Consider the following 20,866-nt stretch of genomic DNA (forward strand, 5'->3'; position numbering starts at 1 on the left):
ACCTATGTCTCAAATGTAAAGTGAAACTAATATTACAATGCACGTACCATGTGGTGTTGAACAGAGGAGACAGGTAGTCAGATCCACGAGGCAGCACAGATCCTGTTCTGTAGATGTATTATTTCTGTCTTCACCTAGTCTGGCTGATTTTCACCTTGGAAAGTGGGTTTCTAGGTTAAAAGAGTTTGAGAAATAGATGCCTATGTCCCCCTCCCCCCACCACCTTGGAGATGCACAAATCACATTAGCATATTAAAGGCTCTGAAAAGTCCTGCAGGCAAGATACCCTTCCAGCTTTAACCCAGCATTTCCCTAACTTTTTCCGATCACCTAAGTTTTTGTTCCTATCTGTTAGCATCCCAAGGAACAAACGGGACTTAAGGAAATACTGAGTCCTTACTCTTGTGTTGCAATTGGGGAAACTAAGTCCTTTCTCCTCACTGGGCCTCAGTTTCCCCAATTGCAACACAAAGACTCCTAATGAGTTTGCTGCAGAGCCAGAACTGGAATCCAACCCTGACCTGAGTTGTTGGGCCTCACATCCTAATTGGCCTTTGTCCACTGTGTAGAGCTAGGCCCCAAAGAAGGGAAAGACCACCAGGGAGAGAAAGGAAGCCCTCACTTGAGAACTGGGGATGATCCTCCATTTTGAAAATGAAAAAAGGTTCAGAGAAGGGAGGCAACTTGCCTGAGAGCACACAGCAACTAGGTCCTAGACTTTCCAGAGGCAGATATAGACTCCTTTTTCTCCTTGTGGGAGTGGCAGTGGCAGGGTTTCCCCAGTCTTGTAACGTCAGCCTCACTTAATGGGGAGCTCACTCTAGGGGCTCCCGACCACGTCCCCAGGTTCCAAGTTTCCCTAAGGCCTCCTCCGAGGAGACTCCCGGGTGTGATTACAGCAGCCCCTGGTGGCCAGTCTCCACGACCAGCCACCCCACCCTGTAGTGGCCAAAGGCAGATCTGTGGGATCCAGTGGGTATATCCCAAACTGAGGGGGGAGTCTCTGATGACGCTGAGAAGACTCTGAGCTGGGATATGGGGATCTGGGTTTGAGTCCCATCTCCACCCAACCTGTCCCATCTTCACCTGTTAGAAGCCATCACAGCCTGTTGCTATAGAAAAGCAGAATGCCCCCGTGCTGTGGAAATGCCAAATCGCTAAAAAAAAAAAAAAAAGAAAGAAAGAAAGAAAGAAGGAAAAAAAATCCTGCCACCCCCCAGCAGGGGTCTCCTTCTAAGCCAGAGGATTCAAATCCTGAGTCCACCACATCCAGGCTGTGTGTGCTTAAGCAAATGCCTTTACTTAAGCACACACAGCCTGTGGGTCTCACTTTCTTCATCTGCAAAACAGGCAGAAAAGTTTGTTCTTATATCTTCATGATTTTGGCAGGGTAATAGGAAATCCTGACTCATTGGTATAAATGAGGGAAAAAAACTGATTATCTCAAACAATCATAAGAAACCCTATGGTAGGGTAGCTCCAGGGTTCGTTAATTCAATAGCACAATGGTGTCATCAAGGACCCATGTCCTTTTCATCTGTCTGTCCCACCAAGCCCTTTCATGGTCACAAAATGGCTGCTGCAGTTCTGGGCATCACATCCAGACCTGACAGTGCCCAGCAAAAGAGAAGACAGTGTTTTTTACATTTCTCTTTTTCCCCCCAGAATTCTTCCTCCTTTGGCAGACTTTCCCTTCTGTCTCATGGTCCAGAACCGGTTCACATGGCTATTCCTATACCAATACCTAGTAAGGAAGATAGAGTCACAGTGGTTGGCTCGGCGAAAGCCCATGACTGTAGAGCAGAGTGGAGAACTCTGAACAAAATGAGGTGCTGTGAATAAGGAAGAGAGTCATGACTTTTGGAGAGGCATCCACACCAGTCCATGAGGTCCCACACATGGTTCCTGAAATATGAATGCCAAGCACTGAGCACAGCGCCTAACACATGGCAGGTGCCTTATGTGTGTTCATTTGTTCTCTCCTTTTTGGGCTTCCCTCCAAAAACACAAGACTCCCAGCCTGGCCTCTCCTGACCCAGTCTCCCGCCCTCCATCCCTCGGGCTGGGGTCTCCACTGCCCAATGCCCCTTCTACCCTGTCCTCTGGTTCCATCACCACCACCTCCTTTTGTTTCTGTCTCAAAAGCTTGGGATGAACAAGGATCTCCCCATTGTCCCCCATGACTTCAGATTCCTAAAAAATAAAAGTCGGGACGTGCTCGATTCTCATGCAAATGCTTTTGCCAGGGAGTCAAAAATTAATAACAGTATAAACAGAGGGCTGGAGTATTTAACCACCCCGTCCAAGCAACCAGAGTGATCAGAATACACCGTTATCCGGGCAAGGTGTGGAGACTGACTGCCAACTACATTATTACATTCGGAAATGTCAGAAGCGTGCGAACGCCGGGAGGAGATGAACAGTATGGTTGAAAATGACTTTTGATTAAAAAAAAAAAATCCCCAGCATTCATCTAAAACAATAATAACAGCCAATAATAACAGTGCATGTAATAATGAACTATTCACAGGCATAAGAGGTAATTGTTCAATTAAGATCCAAGAGTTTCCGAGACTGTCTTTTCTGATGGGGTCCCGTTGTTTTTGACTCTGGTAGCACTAATTATTTCCCAGTAGCGCTTTAAAGTTGGGATGAAAAAAACCCTGCTGTCACACATGACATACAAGTGCTTTAACATTATTAAATACACATACACGCACATAATAAGAAATCCTTGTTGGAATAAAGTTAAGCGTATGTTCAAACTGACAGTCTCCAGGGTTCAGCGGAAGTGGCAGGCAACAGCCAGGGTCTTACCCCACTGCAGAAGCGATCTGGCCTCACCACCTCTCACCCCTCAGGGGTCAGAGTGTTTTCTCTCCAAGATGGGGTCTGAGGGCAGAATGCCTGGGTTCAAATCCCACCTCCACCACTTACCAGCCAGCTGCCCTGGGCAAGTGTCTTCCCCTCTCTGATCCTCCGTTTCCCCATTTATAACATGGAGTGCAGTGGACATTCAGTTTTTTGGGTTTTGTTTTTTGTTTCTTTTTGGCCTCACCAGATTCTAGTTACTCTTTCTTCTATTGTCCGTATTCATTAGCTATTGCCACAAAATTGATGCCTGCACTTGAAAAAAATCACAAAACTCAATGACATACAAAAAAAAATGTTTTTGGTCCTGCATCTGTGGGGTCCCTCTGATCTCTGCGAGGCTTGCCTGGGATGACATAGCTCTATTCCACGTTCTCTCACCCTCCTCCCGGGTGCTGGCGCCAGCATGTCTGCTAACATCCCACTGGTTAAAACAAGTCACATGGTTAAACCCAGGGATGCAAACTTATGCTTTGCCCACAGTCGAAAGACAAAGTTGTACTGCAAAGGAATGGCTAAAGGGAAGAGTCAGGGCCACTGAAGCAGTCTAGCACAGGTATCAACACTCCACCTTTCCTCGGGAACTTCCCCTCCCCACGCTCAGTCCCTGTAGTCCGGGAGAAGTTAACATCACCCCTGGTGCTAGCTCTACCTTTCAGAGATCCTGATCCTCAGGTTTTTCTCCATTAAAGAGAGATTAGTGAGTGTCAGGGAGGTCATCAAAAGCCCAGAAACATCAAACTGAGACCATGTCCTAATCAGGAGGGACGTTTTCCTCTAAGTGATTCTATGTCTAATGTGTCCCCTGAAAATATTTTGACATACCGCCAGTACCTGCCCTATATTTTGAAGGACATTGGGAAAGGTCATCTTTCAGATCTTACAGGAACAAACAAAATCTCAATGGCCTGAAAATATTTTAAGTTCCCCCTAAACAGCTTTTGAGTTATAGAATATCAACACCCAAACCACCAAATATTTAGAAAATCACAGTTGAAAAAGTTACTATGTATTTAGCTGAAAATGTTCTCAGAGGAAAATTCATAGCCTACAATTCTTTCGTTATTTTTTTAAAAATGAATGAATTAAACATTCACCTCACTAATTTATGGAGTCTCTTTGAGCTGAGAGGGTGTTTTGATTTTGTGGGCCAGCCCATCATAAAACCCCCTAGAGAAATGACCTCTTTATAGCCCCAGAATAAGTCATAGCCGTTTTCCATGACAATGTTGCCCAGATTGGGTAGAGGGTGGGCATCTGGGAGAAGGCTGGTCGCAGATGTTACTGGCTGCCTAGGCAACATTGGTTTCCCCATCCTCCTTTCCCACAGAACCGAGACCTGGCTGGGGAAACTACCTTTCTCCATATTGCCTTCTGCTGCTTTGAGACAACTGCTGCTTCCAGCCTGCTGATTGGCTGAAGCATGGGACACATGACACAATTCTGGCCAATAATACAAGAGGAGAGGTTGGCTGGGGGACTTCAGGGAAAGGTTTCCTCCCTCATAAAAAGAGACACAGGAAGAACTATTTCTCCTCCTTCTTCTGGATGCTGCCGAACCTGGATGTGATTCCTGAAACAGTGGCGCCGTCTTGTTTCTTTGATGGAGGCCTGTGTGAGGAAAAAGCCAGCACATCTGCTGGGCAGTGCCTAGCACAGTGCCTGATAAATGTTTGAAGGGATAAACGAGCTGGCAGAACCCTTAATGAATCACAGAGACTGAATGAACCAGCCTTACTGCCCTTCCTAACTTGGGACTTCCTGCCGAGACAATAAATATTCTTTTCTTCAAGCCAGTGTAAGTTTTCTGACTTGCTGCCCCAAACACATAACTGTTGGAACACCACAACCACAATCCTCTCTTCTTTGACAGGCCCAGGGAATCATCTGACCTTCACAAAAGCTGTGCCCCATTTTACAGTTGAGGACACTGAGAATCAGAGTTTAGGCCCCACCCACGGTTACCCAGAAGGCTTGGCTCAGCCAGGGAGGGCATCCCAGCCCCCAGCACAGGATTGGCTCAGGCATGACATGTGACCCGAGTCCGCCCAATCAGAATGGCTCTTCGGACCTCCATTGAGAATGGTGGAATGAGGAAGCAAGTAGCCCTGGGAGAAGCGGGGTCATCCCTGGATCACGAGGACAGCCCGTCAGCCCCTGCCCATCAGCAACATAGAGGGAGATGGAAAGAATGCGTCTGTGGGAAGGTTGGCGCCCCTCAGCCACCCTCAGCGGTAATACAATGAGTCTCCCCTTCATTCTCATATAGCTGAACAGACTATACGCCATCCTTCTGACCGACGGGGACATGGAGGCCCAGAGTAAAGGGACCCATTGCCACAGTTTGGGCAGAGGGTGTGAACTCGGGTCTCAGACCCCACGCCCTGTGCGTCTCCCACTGCAGCTGCCCTTGGCCAGGTCCTCAGAGACCCAAGCTCTTCTCAACTGAAGCTTCAGAGAGGAAGTAAGGCCTAGTCCAAGCCGGGACCAGGAACCTGGGAGGTCGGAGGGAAACCAGCTGGCTGCAGATTCCTCCACTTCAAGGTGGTGCAGCAGGATGGGGTATTTTGGGGGCCTCTCCTCATGCCCAGAGGCTTGATCAGCAGCGGGGTGGGACCCTGGGAAGAATGGCTGCCCTCAGCAGGGAAGCAGGTCGGCCTTCAACTCCAGCTCACATTCACAGCCCCGACGGCAGGCGGTCCCGTCCACAAGCACTCTCACGGCTCCAGTCACCACCGCTGTCCTTACTAAGGCCATCATCCTCAACATCACCCCGCTGCTGACACCGGATGGCTCACCCATCTCTGTGCCTGTCAACTCCGCCTCTGCTCTGCCCTCTCCCAGCAGCCTTCCTACCCACCAGCACATCACTGTCCCCCCACCAGCATCACTATCCCACGATGGGCTTTACGATCTCCCCACTGGCATTACTCTCCCCCACCAGTGTCATTACGCGCTCCCAGCATTTCGACAGATTTACTATCTCCCCCCAGCATCACTAGCCCTCCGCCAGCACTCCTCCTCTCCTCACTCCCTTTGTCTCTACCTTCCCATCACACTCCACTCTCACCTCCATCTCTCAGGCCACCACCCCTCATCCAGCCCCCACCAACCATCACCCTAAACGTCACCTTGGTCGTTACTACTAACCCTCGTTCTGTTCTCATCCCCACCGCCCCATCCCCCGACACAGGCATCTCTTAGCTCGTCCATCTCTGTGCTGTCACCCCCGTGCCTATTACCATCTTCCCCACCGTCTCCACCATCAGTGAACATTTATTGAGCACCAACAATCCCCTACAGAACACACAGAAGGCGCAGCCCCACCCCGAGTGCCCGGCCGTTCAGCAAAGCCACCTACTTCAGCCCAGGGTGGCCTGTGGGGCCACAGCGTGGGGCGGGGCCGGGGGCTTAGCCGGCGGCAGTGCACCTGGGACGGCGGCCTGAGGCCTCTGCCAGGCTCCGGTTGGGGGTGGAGGTTGTGCCACTTTCCTGAGAACAGAGCAAATAAATAATGGAGAGGCCAGGGTCTGAGCCCTGGTGGGCGGAGAAACTGGTGTTGCTTATGTGACTCCATGGGAGTGAGACAGGCGGCCAGGAGCCTCGTGCCCGGGTGGGGAGGTGGGGCTGGAGGCAGGAGCCTGGGGACCAGAGGGTCCTGGGACCTCCCCGGCATCTCCACCTGGCCCTCACCTCTGGGGGTCGAACAAGGGTGCGGGGGACACCCCAGGAGGCGCCGCTGAAATGCGGGTGGACTAGAAATGGGCGGTGGAAGGGACCCTACTCCTGCCTGCAGCCCCTAGAGGGGGGCGTCGTCAGTCCTCCACCTGGGGGGATAACTCTGCTGGTGGCCGTCACAGCTGGGGTTACCCACGTTGTCCAGAGGCACCACCACCTCGTCCGGGTTCGAGTTCTTGTTCAGCTCCACCACGCGGGGCACCACCGAGGACCAGCGATCTGTAGTGAGCGTGGCGGAGGGAAGGGTGAGGGTTGGCGGAGAGTGCACATGCATATATTGAGCACCTTCTGTGTACCTGGCACTCCACAGTGCTCTAAAGGGGGAGGTATATTATCCCTGTTTTATAGAGGTGGAAAGTGGGGCTCAGAGAGGTCACAGAGTCCGCCCAGGAACACACAGGAGTAAATGAAAGAATAAGAATTCAAGCCTGGGTCAGGACGCCTGAGTGCCCAGGACCTCTCCACTGCATGTCATGCACTCAGCTGAGTGGAACGGAGGGGCCCCAGGCCTTCACAAGCAGCGGAGGAAGCTCAGTGGCCAGCCCATCAGACCCTTCCATTCTACAGATGAGAACACTGAGTCCCAGAAAAGGGACAGGACTGCTCAAAACAAATCAGTGAGGAGCAGGACCAGGGCTCCCCCTCTGCACCCCTGAATGTCCCCCACCCCTCCACTCCACCCTCTACTCACCCCTTCGGAGGCGGCCCACGGTGTGCGAGAAGCCGTAATACTGGTAGTTCTCGTTCTTGCCGGGGTCCTCGTTAATGATGCCCAAGTTCTGGTTCCAGTGAGACCAGTTTACCTCATCCACCCTGGTGGGGCCACAGCAGAGGGAGGGTCAAGGGGAGCTCCCCAGAGATAGCACCCCTTCCCCACCCCCAGGCAGCATCCCTGTTCCAGCCTCCCAGCATACCCTCCTACTTTTTTTTATTCTGATAAAATATATATAACATAAAATTTGCCATTTTAACCACTTTTTTTTTTTGGCTGCACCACGCAGCTTGCAGAATTTTAGTTTCCCTGCCAGGTGTCTGTCCTGGCGGTAAAAGCATGGAGTCTTATCCACTGGGCCGCCGGGGAACTCCCCCTCAACCACTTTTGAGTGTACAATTCAATGGCATTAAATACATTCCTAAGATTGTGCAACCATCACCCCTATCTATTTCCAAAACATTTTCATCACCCCAAACAGAAATTCTGTCCCCATTAAGCAATAACTCCCCATTCCCCTTCCCACCAGCCCCTGGCAACCTCTGTTCTACTTTCTTTCTCTATGAATTTAACTATTCCGGACATTTCATGGAAGTAGAATCATTCAGCACGTGGCCTTTGTGTCTGGCTGCTTTCACTTAGCATCATGTTTTCAAGTTTTATCCACAATGTAGCCTGGATCCGTACTGCATTCCTTTTCATGGCTGAATAATATTCCATTGTGTGGAAAGACCTTATTTGTACGGCTATATATCCATTCACCTGTAGATGGACACCCTCCTTCTTTTTTTTTTTTTTTTTAACATCTTTATTGGGGTATAATTGCTTTACAATGGTGTGTTAGCTTCTGCTTTATAACAAAGCGAATCAGTCATACATAAACATATGTTCCCATATGTCTTCCCTGTTGCGTCTCCCTCCCTCCCACCCTCCCTATCCCACCCCACCCTCCTTCTTGATATTCTCACTCTTATTATTGAGACGCCCTCCTAAAGTCAGGTTATACCCTTTGGGGCCCAAATGGGCTCAAGATCATTTTTCCTTTCTAAAATTATTTTTAAGTTATTTTCATTCAGTTTCCATTTTTTGAGCATTTTTTCCTGTGGGTCAGGACCCAGCAAGGAAGATACGTTCTCTGTTGCCATTTTACAGATGAGGAAACTGAGGCTTGAACTATTCATCCAAGGTTACAGAGCTGATAAATCACAGTCGGGGCTTGAACTTCAAATTCACATTGAACAGGACTGACTCGCTGGCCTGTGAGGTGGGGGCTACCGTAGCAGAAACTGACTTTGCCTGACTCCAAACATGATGTTTTTGCTCTGTGCCGGCAACCACATTACAAAGACTGAGTCCCCGTAAAAGAAAAGACTCACCCAGGGGTTCCCCTAAGAAGCTGGCAGTCCCTGTGCATCTGGGTAACGTCCCAAGCCCTGGAAGCTGCAGATAGCTCAGATTCCCCCTTTCAGCCGGAGACCTGAAACCCACCCCATTGGTTCGCCCACAGAGGGCAGTGCCCTGTGATGAGAAGCCGCCTCTGAGTCCGCTTCCTCCACCAAAGGACAGAGCAGTAACACCTGTTGCCATGGGGGCGGGGGGGGGGGGTCTGTCCCAACGTGCATCAGGTGCTGGCCATGCACATCTCACGTGCCAACCCGTCTAATCCACACAGATGGCCGAGGGAGTGATGCTATCATTGTCCCCACTTCACAGATGAAGAAACCAAGGCTGAGAACTAAACCAACTGGCCCAAGATCAGCCGGTGGAACTGAGTTCTGGTTGGGCCCACGGGGGCCTCAGTGGCTCGGGAAGTGGCAATAGGTAGAAAATGTAAGGAGGCCCGACGGTCCTGTCCTGCCCACTAACCCGGCCTCACCTGAAGCACCACCTGCGGTCTGGAGTGCCGTCTGAGCTCTTGCCCACGGTCACCATCTCGCCGGAGCGGAAGGCCTTCCTCAGGAACACAGGGAAGGAGCGCTCAATGTCCAGAATGGTGGTGGCCCACTGCGGGGAGGGAGGGAGGGCGGGCAGGCGTGGGTGTGCCGCCCCCAGCCTCGCCTAACTGCTCTCAAGGCAGGAATGATTCAGTGGGCCAGTCTGGGCAAAGAACTAGGCTTCCCTGCTCCCACTGCCTCTGGATTAAAAACTCAAACACCCACAGGGGCCTGGCAGAAGAAAATGAATGAAGAAGGATCAGCAGCCTGTGCCCCAGGACACCCTGTGTCCCCTCGGTGCTGGGCATCCCCAGGGAGGGGTGGGGACTGGGGCAGACCAGGGGGTGCAGGTCCCCCACCCCACGTAAAGGGGGCAGCCACCTCTCATCTATCTGAGCGCCACCAGGCAGGAATGTGAGCTCACCTTGCCAGCCTTCCAACCTTTCAAGAAAGGCCAGAAATCTGGATTTTTCTACGAAATCTCTTAATTTAAAAGTTTTGCATTAATTTAAAGAAAATATGGTGATGCAGGAAAAAAATAAATCTGGGCTGGTCAAATCCAGTCCATAGGCTGCCAGTGGCATCTTATGAGTTATACCCAGTGGGGAAACTGAGGCCCAGGGAAGTAAGCGGTATGGATAAAGGTTAAGAGCAAGTCCAGATGGTTCCCTGAGACCCAGACCTGCGAGGAGGACCTTGAAGTTTTTTCTCACTGCGCCTTTTCCTGGAAATGCACCAAGCGATGGTAAATGTGGATGCTGGTTCCCGGGCCTTACAGCGACAGTGAATTTATTGGGAACCCCAGTTATTGAACTGCATGCACCCAGGCGGGCTGTGACCCCCACCCCCAGGGCCTCTGCTGTCTAGGACTGCACAGCAACCTGTGGGAAGCAAAGGCAGCAGCTCCCCAGCACCCACGAGGCCTGCATCTACATCCAACCACATCTGCTTGGCGGGGGGCAGGTGGGGAACCTGGAAGCTACCCCTGGGCTGGGAGAAGCCCCTCTGATGAGAATGCCGACACTTCCTGGTTCTGGGGTGGCCTGTACGCATGCCAGCCTTGTCTCTTGGGCCAGGGTGGGGCACGGAAGCTGCCCCCCTCCGCCGTGCTCACTGCAGAACCCTCACTGAAATGTGATGCTCTTTGAGCATTGCCTGTGCCGACCGAGCTCGCTCGCCGACAGAGCTCGCCCAGTGGAGCCGGGCGAAGCTGACTGTATACCACACACTGGACCACAAGGGAATCTGAGCCCACTGTTGGTGGTCAGGCAAGAAGCCACCTGGAAGTGTGTTAGGCGGCTCTGGGAAACAGACGGCAGTCCTCGGTGCCCACTTTACAGACAGGGCAGTGGAGGCAGAATGAGATGGTGCGGCTCGCCCAGAGCATGAGGCCGAGGGCTTGAGGCGGGTCAGGTGGGCCCATCTTAGAAGGAGAAGAGTGGCCGGCAGGGTGGGGCTGGGAGTCCTGGGGCCTCACCTGCAGCTTCCAGATGTGCTTGCTCTCCTTGGACACCTGGCCCACCGTCTCCCCCATGAGGGCAATGAGCATGTTGAGGAGCAGCACAAACGTGAGGATGATGTAGGTGACGAGCAGGGTGATGAAGACCGCAGGGTATTTGGTGCTGCTCAGCATCTCCAGGTCGCCCATGCCGATGGTCAGCTTGAAGAGGTCCAGGAGGAAGGTGCTGAAGGTCTCGCTGTCACGGCACGAGGGGTACGTGGGCACGGTGCAGTTGGTGTGGTCCTCGCTGCACATCTTCACATTGGCACACGGGTTCAGGAGGGAGACCAGGGCTGTGGGAGGGACGGCGGTGATGTTCACCGAGGGTGAGGACGCCGGCTGAGGAGTGGGGAGGACCCTTCCCATTTGATGGAGGGGAACGCTGAGGCCCGGTTAGGGGATAGCGCTGGCCCAAGGTTACTAAGCGAGGAAGCCACGCCAGCAGTCACATCTGGGCCCTCCTGCATGCAAAGCCTTTGCTCTGTCCACAAACTCTTGTTAACAAGGAAGAGGTTCCCAGGACCTAGTCCAGTGGTTCTCAACCAGGAGTAATTTTTCCCCCAGGGCACCTCTGGTAGGTCTAGAGACATTTTTGGTTGTCACAACTGGAGGAGGGAGCACTACTGGCACCTAGTGGGTAAAGATTAGGGATGCTGGGACTTCCCTGGTGGTCCAGTGGTTAAGACTCCGCACATCCACTGCAGGGGGCGTGGGTTCAATCCCTGGTCAGGGAACTAAGATCCCGCATGCCATGCGGCATGGCCAAAAAAATTAAAAAAAAAAAAAGACCGGCAATGCTGCTCAACGTCCCACCATGCACTGGGCAGTTCCCACCACAGAGAATTATCTGATCCCAAATGTCAGCAGTGCCAAGGCTAAGAAAAACCTCATCGTGCCTATTGTTCTTAGACATCTTGGGAGCCTGAAATGCCAGCATTCTGGGGGCAGACTCTCTCGCATGCTCCTGTTTCCCAGCTCACAGCAGCCCAGAGAGGAAGGGTGGAAGAAGCTGTTCTCACTAAGACCCTCACCCCCTCCAGACATCTCAAACTGATCGTGGTGCTCATCCCTTCCCACTAAACCCAGAATAAGCTTCAGAGTCCTTCTCAACACAGTTTAGCACCAACGTGCATCTGCTCCTACACCATTCACAGCAGGGAGCGTGAGGGGGCTGAGCCCCTTCAGTCAGTGGGGCATAGACTGTCACCATGCCTTCAACCTGGGATTACAGTAAGCAGGTTCCAACTCATATACTAATGCTATTCAATTCTGTAGCGACTGCTGAAATACATGTTGAGAAGGATTCTGTGATCCATTAGCAATGTCTGTCATGGGCACAATAGTGGAAAACAGCAGCACATGTACCATGTTTGGGATATGTTAGCCTCAGAATGAAGATCTAGTGTTCCCTAGCAGGAGAAGCCCTGGGACCAAGCTGACCACTAAGTTGCTACTTTAACCCCTAGGTTTCTGCCTCAGTTTCTATATTTAGGACTGTGGTACGGCTGGACTCTTGATATGACTTTCAAACCATTGGAGAACCCTTGACAATCTGTCTAGTTCTTTCCAGTCCTACTCCTGGTAGGGGCAGTTGGCCCCTGTCCCTCTCTCCCCAGCTAAGCTAAGGCCACAGTTCTCCTTCTCCAAAATAATCCACACAGAGCCTTGGCACCATCTGGGTTAAAATATCACCATCATCAGATTTCCTGCTGCCAGTGCTGGTTCCTAGACCAACCTCCTCAGATGTGAATGTGGCCTGGTGAAGCCTGAGTTGGCCACTCCCGTTTGGATACTGGGCATTGGATGGCAGATCACCCACCCCTTGGGAACCAGCCCAACAGCTTGATTAGTTTCCCCATCCCTGGTCCTTCCCCCATGGTCTGTGCCACTGAAGTCCCACAGCATCAGGTCATCAAGGAGAAAGCCTATTAGAGGGAGCCAGTGCTGAGCCTTAAGAAAGACCTGGGCTGGGGCTTCCCTGGTGGCGCAGTGGTTAAGAATCTGCCTGCCAATGCAGGGGACACGGGTTCGAGCCCTGGTCTGGGAGGATCCCACATGCCGCGGAGCAACTAAGCCCACACGCCACAACTACTGAAGCCTGCACACCTAGAGACCATGCTCCGCAACAAGAGAGGCCACCACAATGAGAAGCCCGCGCACCACAGCGAAGAGCGGCCCGCGCTCGCTGCAACTAGAGAAAGCCCACATGCAGCAACGAAGACCCAACGCAGCCAAAAAATAAAATAAATAAATTTATATATAAAAAAAAGAAAGACCTGGGCTGGTAGACGAATGATTAAAATGCACCCTCCCCTGTAACCAAACCCCTTCAATGTGGGGTAGAGACTCTACCCAAGAGGGTAGAGTCTATTTCCCACTCCTTGAATCAAGGCTGGCTTTAAGACTTGCTTTGGTCAATAGGGTGAAGCAGAAGTGATGCTGTGCCAGGCAGTGACCTTGAACACTTCCGCTCACATTCTGGGAACCCTCAGACCACCATGTGACCAAGTCCAAGCTAGCCGGCTGGAGATGAGTGACCCCAGGGAAGACAGCGAAGTCACCCCCAACTGAGGCCACCCCCTAGCTACACCAGTCAGCTGGCAGCCAACCCACCAGCTGAGCACAGACACAGGAGCCCATCAAGATTAGCCAAACCTGGCCCAGGTCGGCACAACCACCCAGCTGGGCCACAGACTTGAATGTAATCATCAGTGGTGGTTGTTTTAAGCCACTAAGTTTTGGGTGGCTTCTTTTGCAACAATAGCTAAGACACCAGTCTTACCATTCCCTAGCTTTTGAACTTGGGCACATTATTTAACCTTTCTAAGCCTCGGTTTCCTTATCTGTAAAAGGTGATAAGAAAGGCACTTCCCTTACAGACTTGTTGGGAGGATTAAATGAGGCAGGAATGGGAAAGGACTTAGCCCAGTGCCAGGCACACAATGAGAACTCTACAAACGCTGGTTATTTTCCTCCACACATTGTGGTGGCCGTTCCAGTCCCAGTACCACCCCCGCCAGGCCCACCTGGGCACCCGGAGCTCACCTGAAGCGTAGCCAATCATGAAGAGCAAGTAGACCAGCAGGAAGCGGAAAAGATCTTTGAAGAGGATCTAAAGACCCCGGCGGGAATATGGAGGCAAAGATGAGACACGTGGTTTCTCGCTTTCCCAACACCTCATCCCGAATCTTCTCTCCAGCTCCACCCTGTCCCTCTCCGATGTCCAGACCCTGCCCACTGCCCCCACAGCACCCCACAGCCTCAAGGCCGCCAGCACTGTCTGTACATATGTGGTGTGTGTGGCTTCCTCCAAGGACACACAAGTCCAGAGGGAACCCCCCGACCCCATACCTTCTGGATCATGATGCTATAGGTCCCCGTCAGCTTCAGCCCACGGGTGAAGTAAAGGGCGTTCATCCAGCCCAGGACCAAGGCAAAGACCATGACGGCCAGGTAGGCCTCAATCCCTGCCAGGTAGAGGGCCGCCGAGACAATCACCAGCACAGAGTAGATGAAGCTACAGGGCAGCAGAGATCACAAGAGGGGCCAGAGGGGAGAGGGGAGAATGAGGCCCTGGAGGGGGAGGCATGCCCTCAAGCCCTCTAGGTAGTAGGTCAGTCCAATGACACCCAGAAGAGAAACCATGTGGATTCACTGGGTTCCCCAGCATCCTGTTAACCAGAACGCTCAATTAATTGGCAACTGATACGTGTGTGTAATGGCCCTGAGGCCCTACCAGAACCCAAAGTGATGTCCTTTGGAACTGGTAGAGAAAGATTCAGTGGTGTTCAGTGGCGATTTTGTGGCTAAGTGAATATTCATTGTTCTCTAACTCTAAGGAAAAGGGAAAAGCAGTAACACACACGTAACAACACATCCTGTGCCCTAGGCAGACATCATTAATCAATCCCAGCTCTCTTTCCCACTAAACACAGACACAGCCTCAAGATTCTTAACATGGGCACTCCTGGCAGACTTTAGCAATTAATCACAAGCATAAGAGGTTAAATTATTTCTATCCATGGTGTATATGGTGATAACTCTTTAGCAACCAGAATCTTGCTTTAACCAGAAGACCCTTTTGCTTGACACTGGCCTTGTCCTGATCAGGCTGGGTGAATTCACTCCTAACAGAGTCAGCCCCTATCCCACCACCAAACCTGGATGATGTCCCTCCCAACCCCACCTTCCTCACCCAGAAGCTGCCACCCCAGGGACCTCTACTCACTAGAGTAGTTGGAAGGAGCCATCGATGAAGAGAGAATTCACTCCAGGGCATTTCTTCATGAACAAGTCTTTGATCTGGAGGACGGGAGGGGACGTGTGAGAGAGGTGGAGCCAACAGAAGTGTGGAGGGGAGGAGAACGGAGCTAAAAGAGGTGGAGGGAGAGGAGGGGGACGGGCAGGGTGGGCGGGGGGATGAGGGGGGAGGCCAAGCACTCACGTTGGTGAAAAAGAACAGGACCCCGGTGAAGAGCGTGATGATCTCGCCGGCCAGCCTCAGGTAGTCCACCGTGGTGAGGTAAGGGTATGGCGGCTGGGGGGCAAGGGGCATGCAAGTCCTCCTCCAGCCCCACCAACATTGGGTCCCAGATCCATATGTTCCCCAATGCCCCGAACATCTATGTCCTGTGGAGCCTCCTCCCTCACCCTCTTCCCTCTGTGTGTGGGGTAGGCACCTCCCCATCCATTTCTTTTTTTTTTTTTTTTTTTGGCTGCACCACACAGCTTGTGGGATCTTAGTTCCCCCGACCAGGGATTTACTGAACCCAGGCCCTCAGCAGTGAGAGCACGGAGTCTTAACCACGGGACCACCAGGGAATTCTCCCTATCCATCCCTAAGCCTTCTCCAGTCCCTCCCACGGGGGAACCCGCTGTGCCCCAGCTTCTGCCTGGTTCGCGGTCACTCACAGTGCCCTCCAGCGGCTGGTAGTAGGCGGTGAGGGTAAAGATGACCATGGCGCACAGATAGGAGGCCACGTTGATGTAGAAGGAAACGGCCCCAAACTTTCGCCACTTGTCCCGAAGTAGTTCATTGATGGGTTCCACGGCCAGCATCTCGTGGCGATTCTGTGGAAGGCGGGGTGGTCAGGGGGCTAGACAGGCTGACTCCAGTACACCTTCCCCCACCCTCTGCCCTGGGAGCACTTTTTCCTCCTAATTTATTCTTCAACGACACCCAAACTTCTGGGCTCAGCATTCGAGGCTCTGCCCAATTCTGCCCCAACTTACCTTTCCAGCCTGTTCTAGACTCATAGAACCCAGAGCTAGAAAGATCCTAAAGAATATCTATTCTTGTGGTCCCCAAACTCCAATCTGTGAATGGTGCCAAGCCACTGGCAGCAAAATCACCTATGGAGCTTGTTAAAAATATAAATCCCTGGGTTTCAACCTCACAAATTCTGATAGGAAGTGGGACTTGGAAATTTAGCCCAAGGGTAATAAATACTTGACTCACCACAATTTTCCAACTCTGAACCCAGGACAGACATCAATAATTGAGTTCCACAAAATAGTTCTCTACACAGTTCCCTGGGCAGACACTACCAATCAATCAGAGTTTGCAGCAGAGATGCTAAACTTCCCACCATCCCCAATCTAAATCAAGTTGGTCACTAATTTCAAAGATGAGGGAAGTGAGCTCTGGTAGGGGAAAGGCATCTGTCCAAGCTCACAGAGCCAGGGCTAGAAGGGAGACCTTCTGCACCCAGGACCCAGCACTTTCTGCCCCATTTGTACAGCATCCTGTCCCTTTAACGACTTGAGTTTCTTTATCATCAAGGATTTGTGCAATTATGTAGTCACGAAGATGCCACTGCAGTGTTATTCCTGATAGTTAAGTGCAGAAACAAACCCAAATGACCAAGAATAGAGGAATGGTTCATTAGAATGTGGTACATTTCCACACAGCAATGATATTGCAGAAGAATATTTAATGGTGCAGAACGATGTTCATAAAATACTCCTAAGTTAAAAAAAAAAGAGCTTTTAAAAACTTCATATAACAAATGCTAATGATAATAGCTGACACATAATGTTTACCCTGCGCCAGGCTGTTCATTTGGTCCTCCCAGCAACCCAATGAGAAATGCTCTATCTTTATCCACATGGTACAAAAGAGGAAGCTGCAACTCAGAGAGGTTGGGTAGTTTGTCCTGAGTCATACAGCACGTAAGTTACAGAGCCAGGATTCTGAACCAGTCCTGCTTGCCCCTGAAGGCCGACCCTTACAACCTCTCATTTCCCCCCAGTGCCAGATGCTGTTCTGGGCACTTAGTTGGCCTCTTCTTCTGCATCCAGTTCACAGACCCACCACTTTGGGCCCCTCCTTCACTGGGCCCCATCTCCTGCCCTGATGCCTACCTCGATCTTGCTGTTGTACACCAGGATCTCCAGCACAGAGGCCTCTTCCCCACACGTGTCCAGGGAGGAGAGGTCATAGAGTGAGGAATACACTGGCCCATAGGCCCAGTCCTTGAACTTGCGGGACAGATGCCTGGTGTCCTCGTCTGTCACCTCCCGACGGATGATGTGCTGAAAGATCTGCATGGGAGGAGGGAGGGTCAGGGGGTCCTCTGGGGGGCGGGGAGCATTGCTGCTGGGCCACACACATTGGAGGGACCCTGGGAGCTTGGTCAGCCCATCAGATAGCACCTTCCCAGAGAGCAGGATGGAGGGAAGGGTAAAATATTTACTGAGCACCTGCTGTATGCCGGACCCTTTCCTCACATCATCTTGTTTATTTCCTACCCTTACCATCCTGGTTGACAGATGAGCAAACAGAGGCTCAGAGAAAAGAAGGATGTTCCCTGAGGCCACACAGCCCACTGAATCCAGACTGAACCCAGGTCAGCCTTAAAAATCTGAGTTGTCATGAGTATCTTCCTTACATAATTAAAACAGCAATTAATCAATCTTACTGATCAGTTAAATCTAGTAACAATTATCCTATTCGGTCCTTCTTATTGCTACTACCACTATCTCTGGCTTACACACAGGGGAACTGGGCAACAGATCCAGGTGGGAGTCCCCCCAGGCCACAGAGTTCAATAGGCAAAGCCAGATTTTAAACCCAGGCCTTTTCTACCGTCTCAGGACTCTGGCATAATTGTGATCTTAGTAATTTTTTGCTATGTTTTTAATAGAGGAATAATAACTCTTACCGATTATTGAGCACTTATTACCCATCCCAGGATCTTTATTAAGAGCTTTAAGTGGATCACCTCATTGAGTTGTCAGAACACCATACCACAGGGCACTATTGTTATCCCCATTTTACAGATGAGGAAACTGAGGCACAGAGCGGTGAGATGCCTGAGGTGACATGCTGGGAAGTGGCAGAGCCTGGCCTTGGACCCAGGTGCTCCTGACTCTAGAGAACCCCAGATTTGGTTCTCAATCAGGTCGATGGGTGCCCCACCCAGGGGACAATTTGGCAATGTCTGGAGACATTTGGGGTTGTCACAATCGGTGGGGGGTACTACTGGCACCTAGTGGGTCGAGGCCAGGGATGCAGCTAAACATCCCACAATGACACAGAGCAGCCCCACACCCCAGAACATCCAGACCCAAATGGCACTAGTGCCCAAGCTGAGAAATCCTGCTCTAGGCCCTGTGCTGTGAGGCCAGAGAGGGAAGCAACTGGCACACAGCCACTCAGCAGGTTAGAGGCTGAGCCAGGACCCCTGCCATGGAGTAGAGGGGAGTACTGCAGGGCTGCAGCTCTGGGACTCAGTTCTCTATCAGTGGCTTGCCCTGGCTGGTGGGAATGGGGCAGTGAGCATCCAATGGGGTGGGAAGAGCAGAGAGGCTCTGGGATGAGGTTGAATAGCTTGGCTGGACAATAGGGAGCCACAGCAGGTTCTTGAGCTGGGACATCTGCACACTGGGGTTGGCAGGATGGGAGGTGGGTGTGCACATTAATAATAATGCATGCCAGCAGCAGTCCCTCCCCTGTGTGTGTGTGTGTGTGCGTGTGTATGGAGGGGCAAGAATGGGTGTGTGCCCCCGGCCCTGCACTCACCCCAATCTTGCCCGTCTTGGCGGCCATCATGAGGGGCGAGAGGCCGTCGTTGTTGAGCACGGCCTCCAGGTTGCTGTCGGGGAAGAGGCGGGCACACTTGAGCAGCAGCAGGTCGTACATCTTGGTGACGAACTTGGTGTTCTCGCGAGTGTTGTCAGCGATGGCCACCAGTGCGTGCAGCACTGTGTTGCCACGGGAGTCCTGGCGCCGCATGTCCGCCTTCTTGTGCGGGTTCTCTGTCAGGTAGTTGACGATGTGGGGCTGGTTGGTGCAGGCCGCCAGCGACAGGGGCAGCTCACCTGTAGGTGAGGGGGTGGTCAGTGACGGGGCCCCGGGGGCGGACACTCAGGGGCAGACACCGTGACAATGGACGCAGTGCCCACGGTCAACGTGGACGAGCCCCGGCTGACTGCACGTGTCTGGAGGCGATGCCCCCGGGTAGACAGGGGCCGGGGGGTGGGGGGAGCGTCATGTGACTTGGAGGCTGTGAGGGATTCTTTAAGGGACTTTGTGCCTGAACCCCAAATAACATGTGACTTTGAGCAGGGGTGAAATTTAAAATCTTTCATGGGTCCAACTGGGACATGGCGGTGATGGAATTTGGGCCCTGCAACCCGACCATCAGTCCCAGCTTAAGTCAGACTGGAGGATGCGAGTGTTAAGGGGCAGGGACACCCCATCACAACCCTCTGATCCCATCACGATCCCCACCGTAGAGACGGGGAAACTGAGGCTCAGGGCAGTGTGGTGATGCTCTACTCCTCAAAGACAAGACCTCAGTGACCAAGACCAGTAAGGTGGCCCGTGTACCGGGTGCTGTCTGGGCCCGTGGCCAGCGCAGCCCTGGCTGTTTGGGGAGGGGTCAGGGCTGCCAGCACCACCATAGGCCCCCAGCCCCCAGCCTCTCCCCCGTGGGCCCCAGGCCCCACCGGGCCCCTCCTCACCAAAGTAGAAGTAGCCTCCCTCATCCTTGGGCTGGAAGAAGCGGCCCCGGGCCTGGGCGTGAACATCGGCACCTTGGGCCACCAGAAGCTCCACGTAGTGTTTGCAGCGGCGCTCGATGGCGATGTGCAGGGCGGTCTGGCCTGGGATGGGGTGGGGGACAGTCACCGGGGGCAGAGACCCGACCAGTCGTGGGAGGCGCTGGGGTGCAAAAGGGAGAAATCCACCCGAGGGCAGCAAATAGACCTTCAGACATTCCCAGACGCGGAGTCTCTGACACCCGAGGTCCCAGATCTGCTGCGTCACGCAAGCAGAATCCTAGGCTCAAGGGATATCCAACTTGGAGGGTCCCAAATGTGGGAACTTTTCAGACTCATAAGAGGCTTTCATCCTACAGGAAACAACGGCATCATGGTCTCACAGAATTTGGGATATAAAATTCACAGCCTTTGAATCTGCATATCCAGGAATCTGGAAGGTCAAGTTGGATTCACAGATCTCAGAATTTAGACCCAGGGAGCTGGCCCCGGTGACACCTGTGCCTCTCTGAGCTGGTGGCTCATAGAACTATTGCAACAAAGCCTCAGAGTATCCAGAACCAGAGCATCTTGGGTCCAGATTTCCAGGTTCACGGCCCCTTTGCCTCACTGCATCTGGGAACCTTGGAACCTTTGATTGTGAAACTCAGAATATCCAAGTTGGAAGGGGTAGTTATTGTCCTTTCGTCCGTTCATTCATTCATTCAACAACTGGTTCCTGGGGACGTGCTGGCACTTGGGGCCCAGACTGAAGCTCTCAGCTGGGGGGATGGTTGGACAAGTGAAGACGGTGCCCCCCTCCCGCCCAGCCCAGGGCCTCACCTCGGTAGTAGATGTCCCGGAAGGGCGAGTTGATGAATTCGCGCATGTTGCCCGTGCGCTCAGCGATGTCCAGAAGCACAGGGATTGTGTCGTTGCGGCCGTTGCTCAGATTCAGCAGGGCTTTGGGCAGGCAGGTCTTCCCCGTGGATGGCTCTGTGAGTAGAGACGTGCGGGAGAAGGGGCGCTCGGCCCGTGGCCCAAACTGCTGGGCAGCTGTGGACAGGGCACTGGGCAGGGAGCCAGAGGTCCTGGCCGTGTCGGTCCTCCTCTCCGAGCCTGTTCCCT

At 52.5% G+C, this 20,866-nt stretch overlaps 1 protein-coding gene across 1 annotated transcript in view; it reads right to left on the minus strand.

Moving 5' to 3' along the window:
- TRPV4 (transient receptor potential cation channel subfamily V member 4) overlaps positions 1-20,866 on the minus strand; it is a 57,481-nt gene that overhangs the window by 28,649 nt on the left and 7,966 nt on the right. Inside the window, exons 3-15 of the mRNA XM_060170545.1 lie at positions 20,582-20,734; positions 19,724-19,864; positions 18,780-19,078; positions 17,120-17,299; positions 15,668-15,826; positions 15,201-15,293; positions 14,985-15,058; positions 14,108-14,273; positions 13,802-13,868; positions 10,733-11,049; positions 9,198-9,325; positions 7,301-7,422; positions 6,233-6,828 (exon numbers count right to left, since the gene is read on the minus strand). Coding sequence (XP_060026528.1) covers positions 6,671-6,828; positions 7,301-7,422; positions 9,198-9,325; positions 10,733-11,049; positions 13,802-13,868; positions 14,108-14,273; positions 14,985-15,058; positions 15,201-15,293; positions 15,668-15,826; positions 17,120-17,299; positions 18,780-19,078; positions 19,724-19,864; positions 20,582-20,734 — 2,057 coding nt within the window. The 3' untranslated portion in view covers positions 6,233-6,670. The remainder of the gene's footprint in view (positions 1-6,232; positions 6,829-7,300; positions 7,423-9,197; positions 9,326-10,732; positions 11,050-13,801; positions 13,869-14,107; positions 14,274-14,984; positions 15,059-15,200; positions 15,294-15,667; positions 15,827-17,119; positions 17,300-18,779; positions 19,079-19,723; positions 19,865-20,581; positions 20,735-20,866) is intronic.

The sequence above is a fragment of the Lagenorhynchus albirostris genome, chromosome 14 (genome assembly GCF_949774975.1).
Source record: "Lagenorhynchus albirostris chromosome 14, mLagAlb1.1, whole genome shotgun sequence".
Taxonomy (NCBI): Eukaryota; Metazoa; Chordata; class Mammalia; order Artiodactyla; family Delphinidae; genus Lagenorhynchus; species Lagenorhynchus albirostris.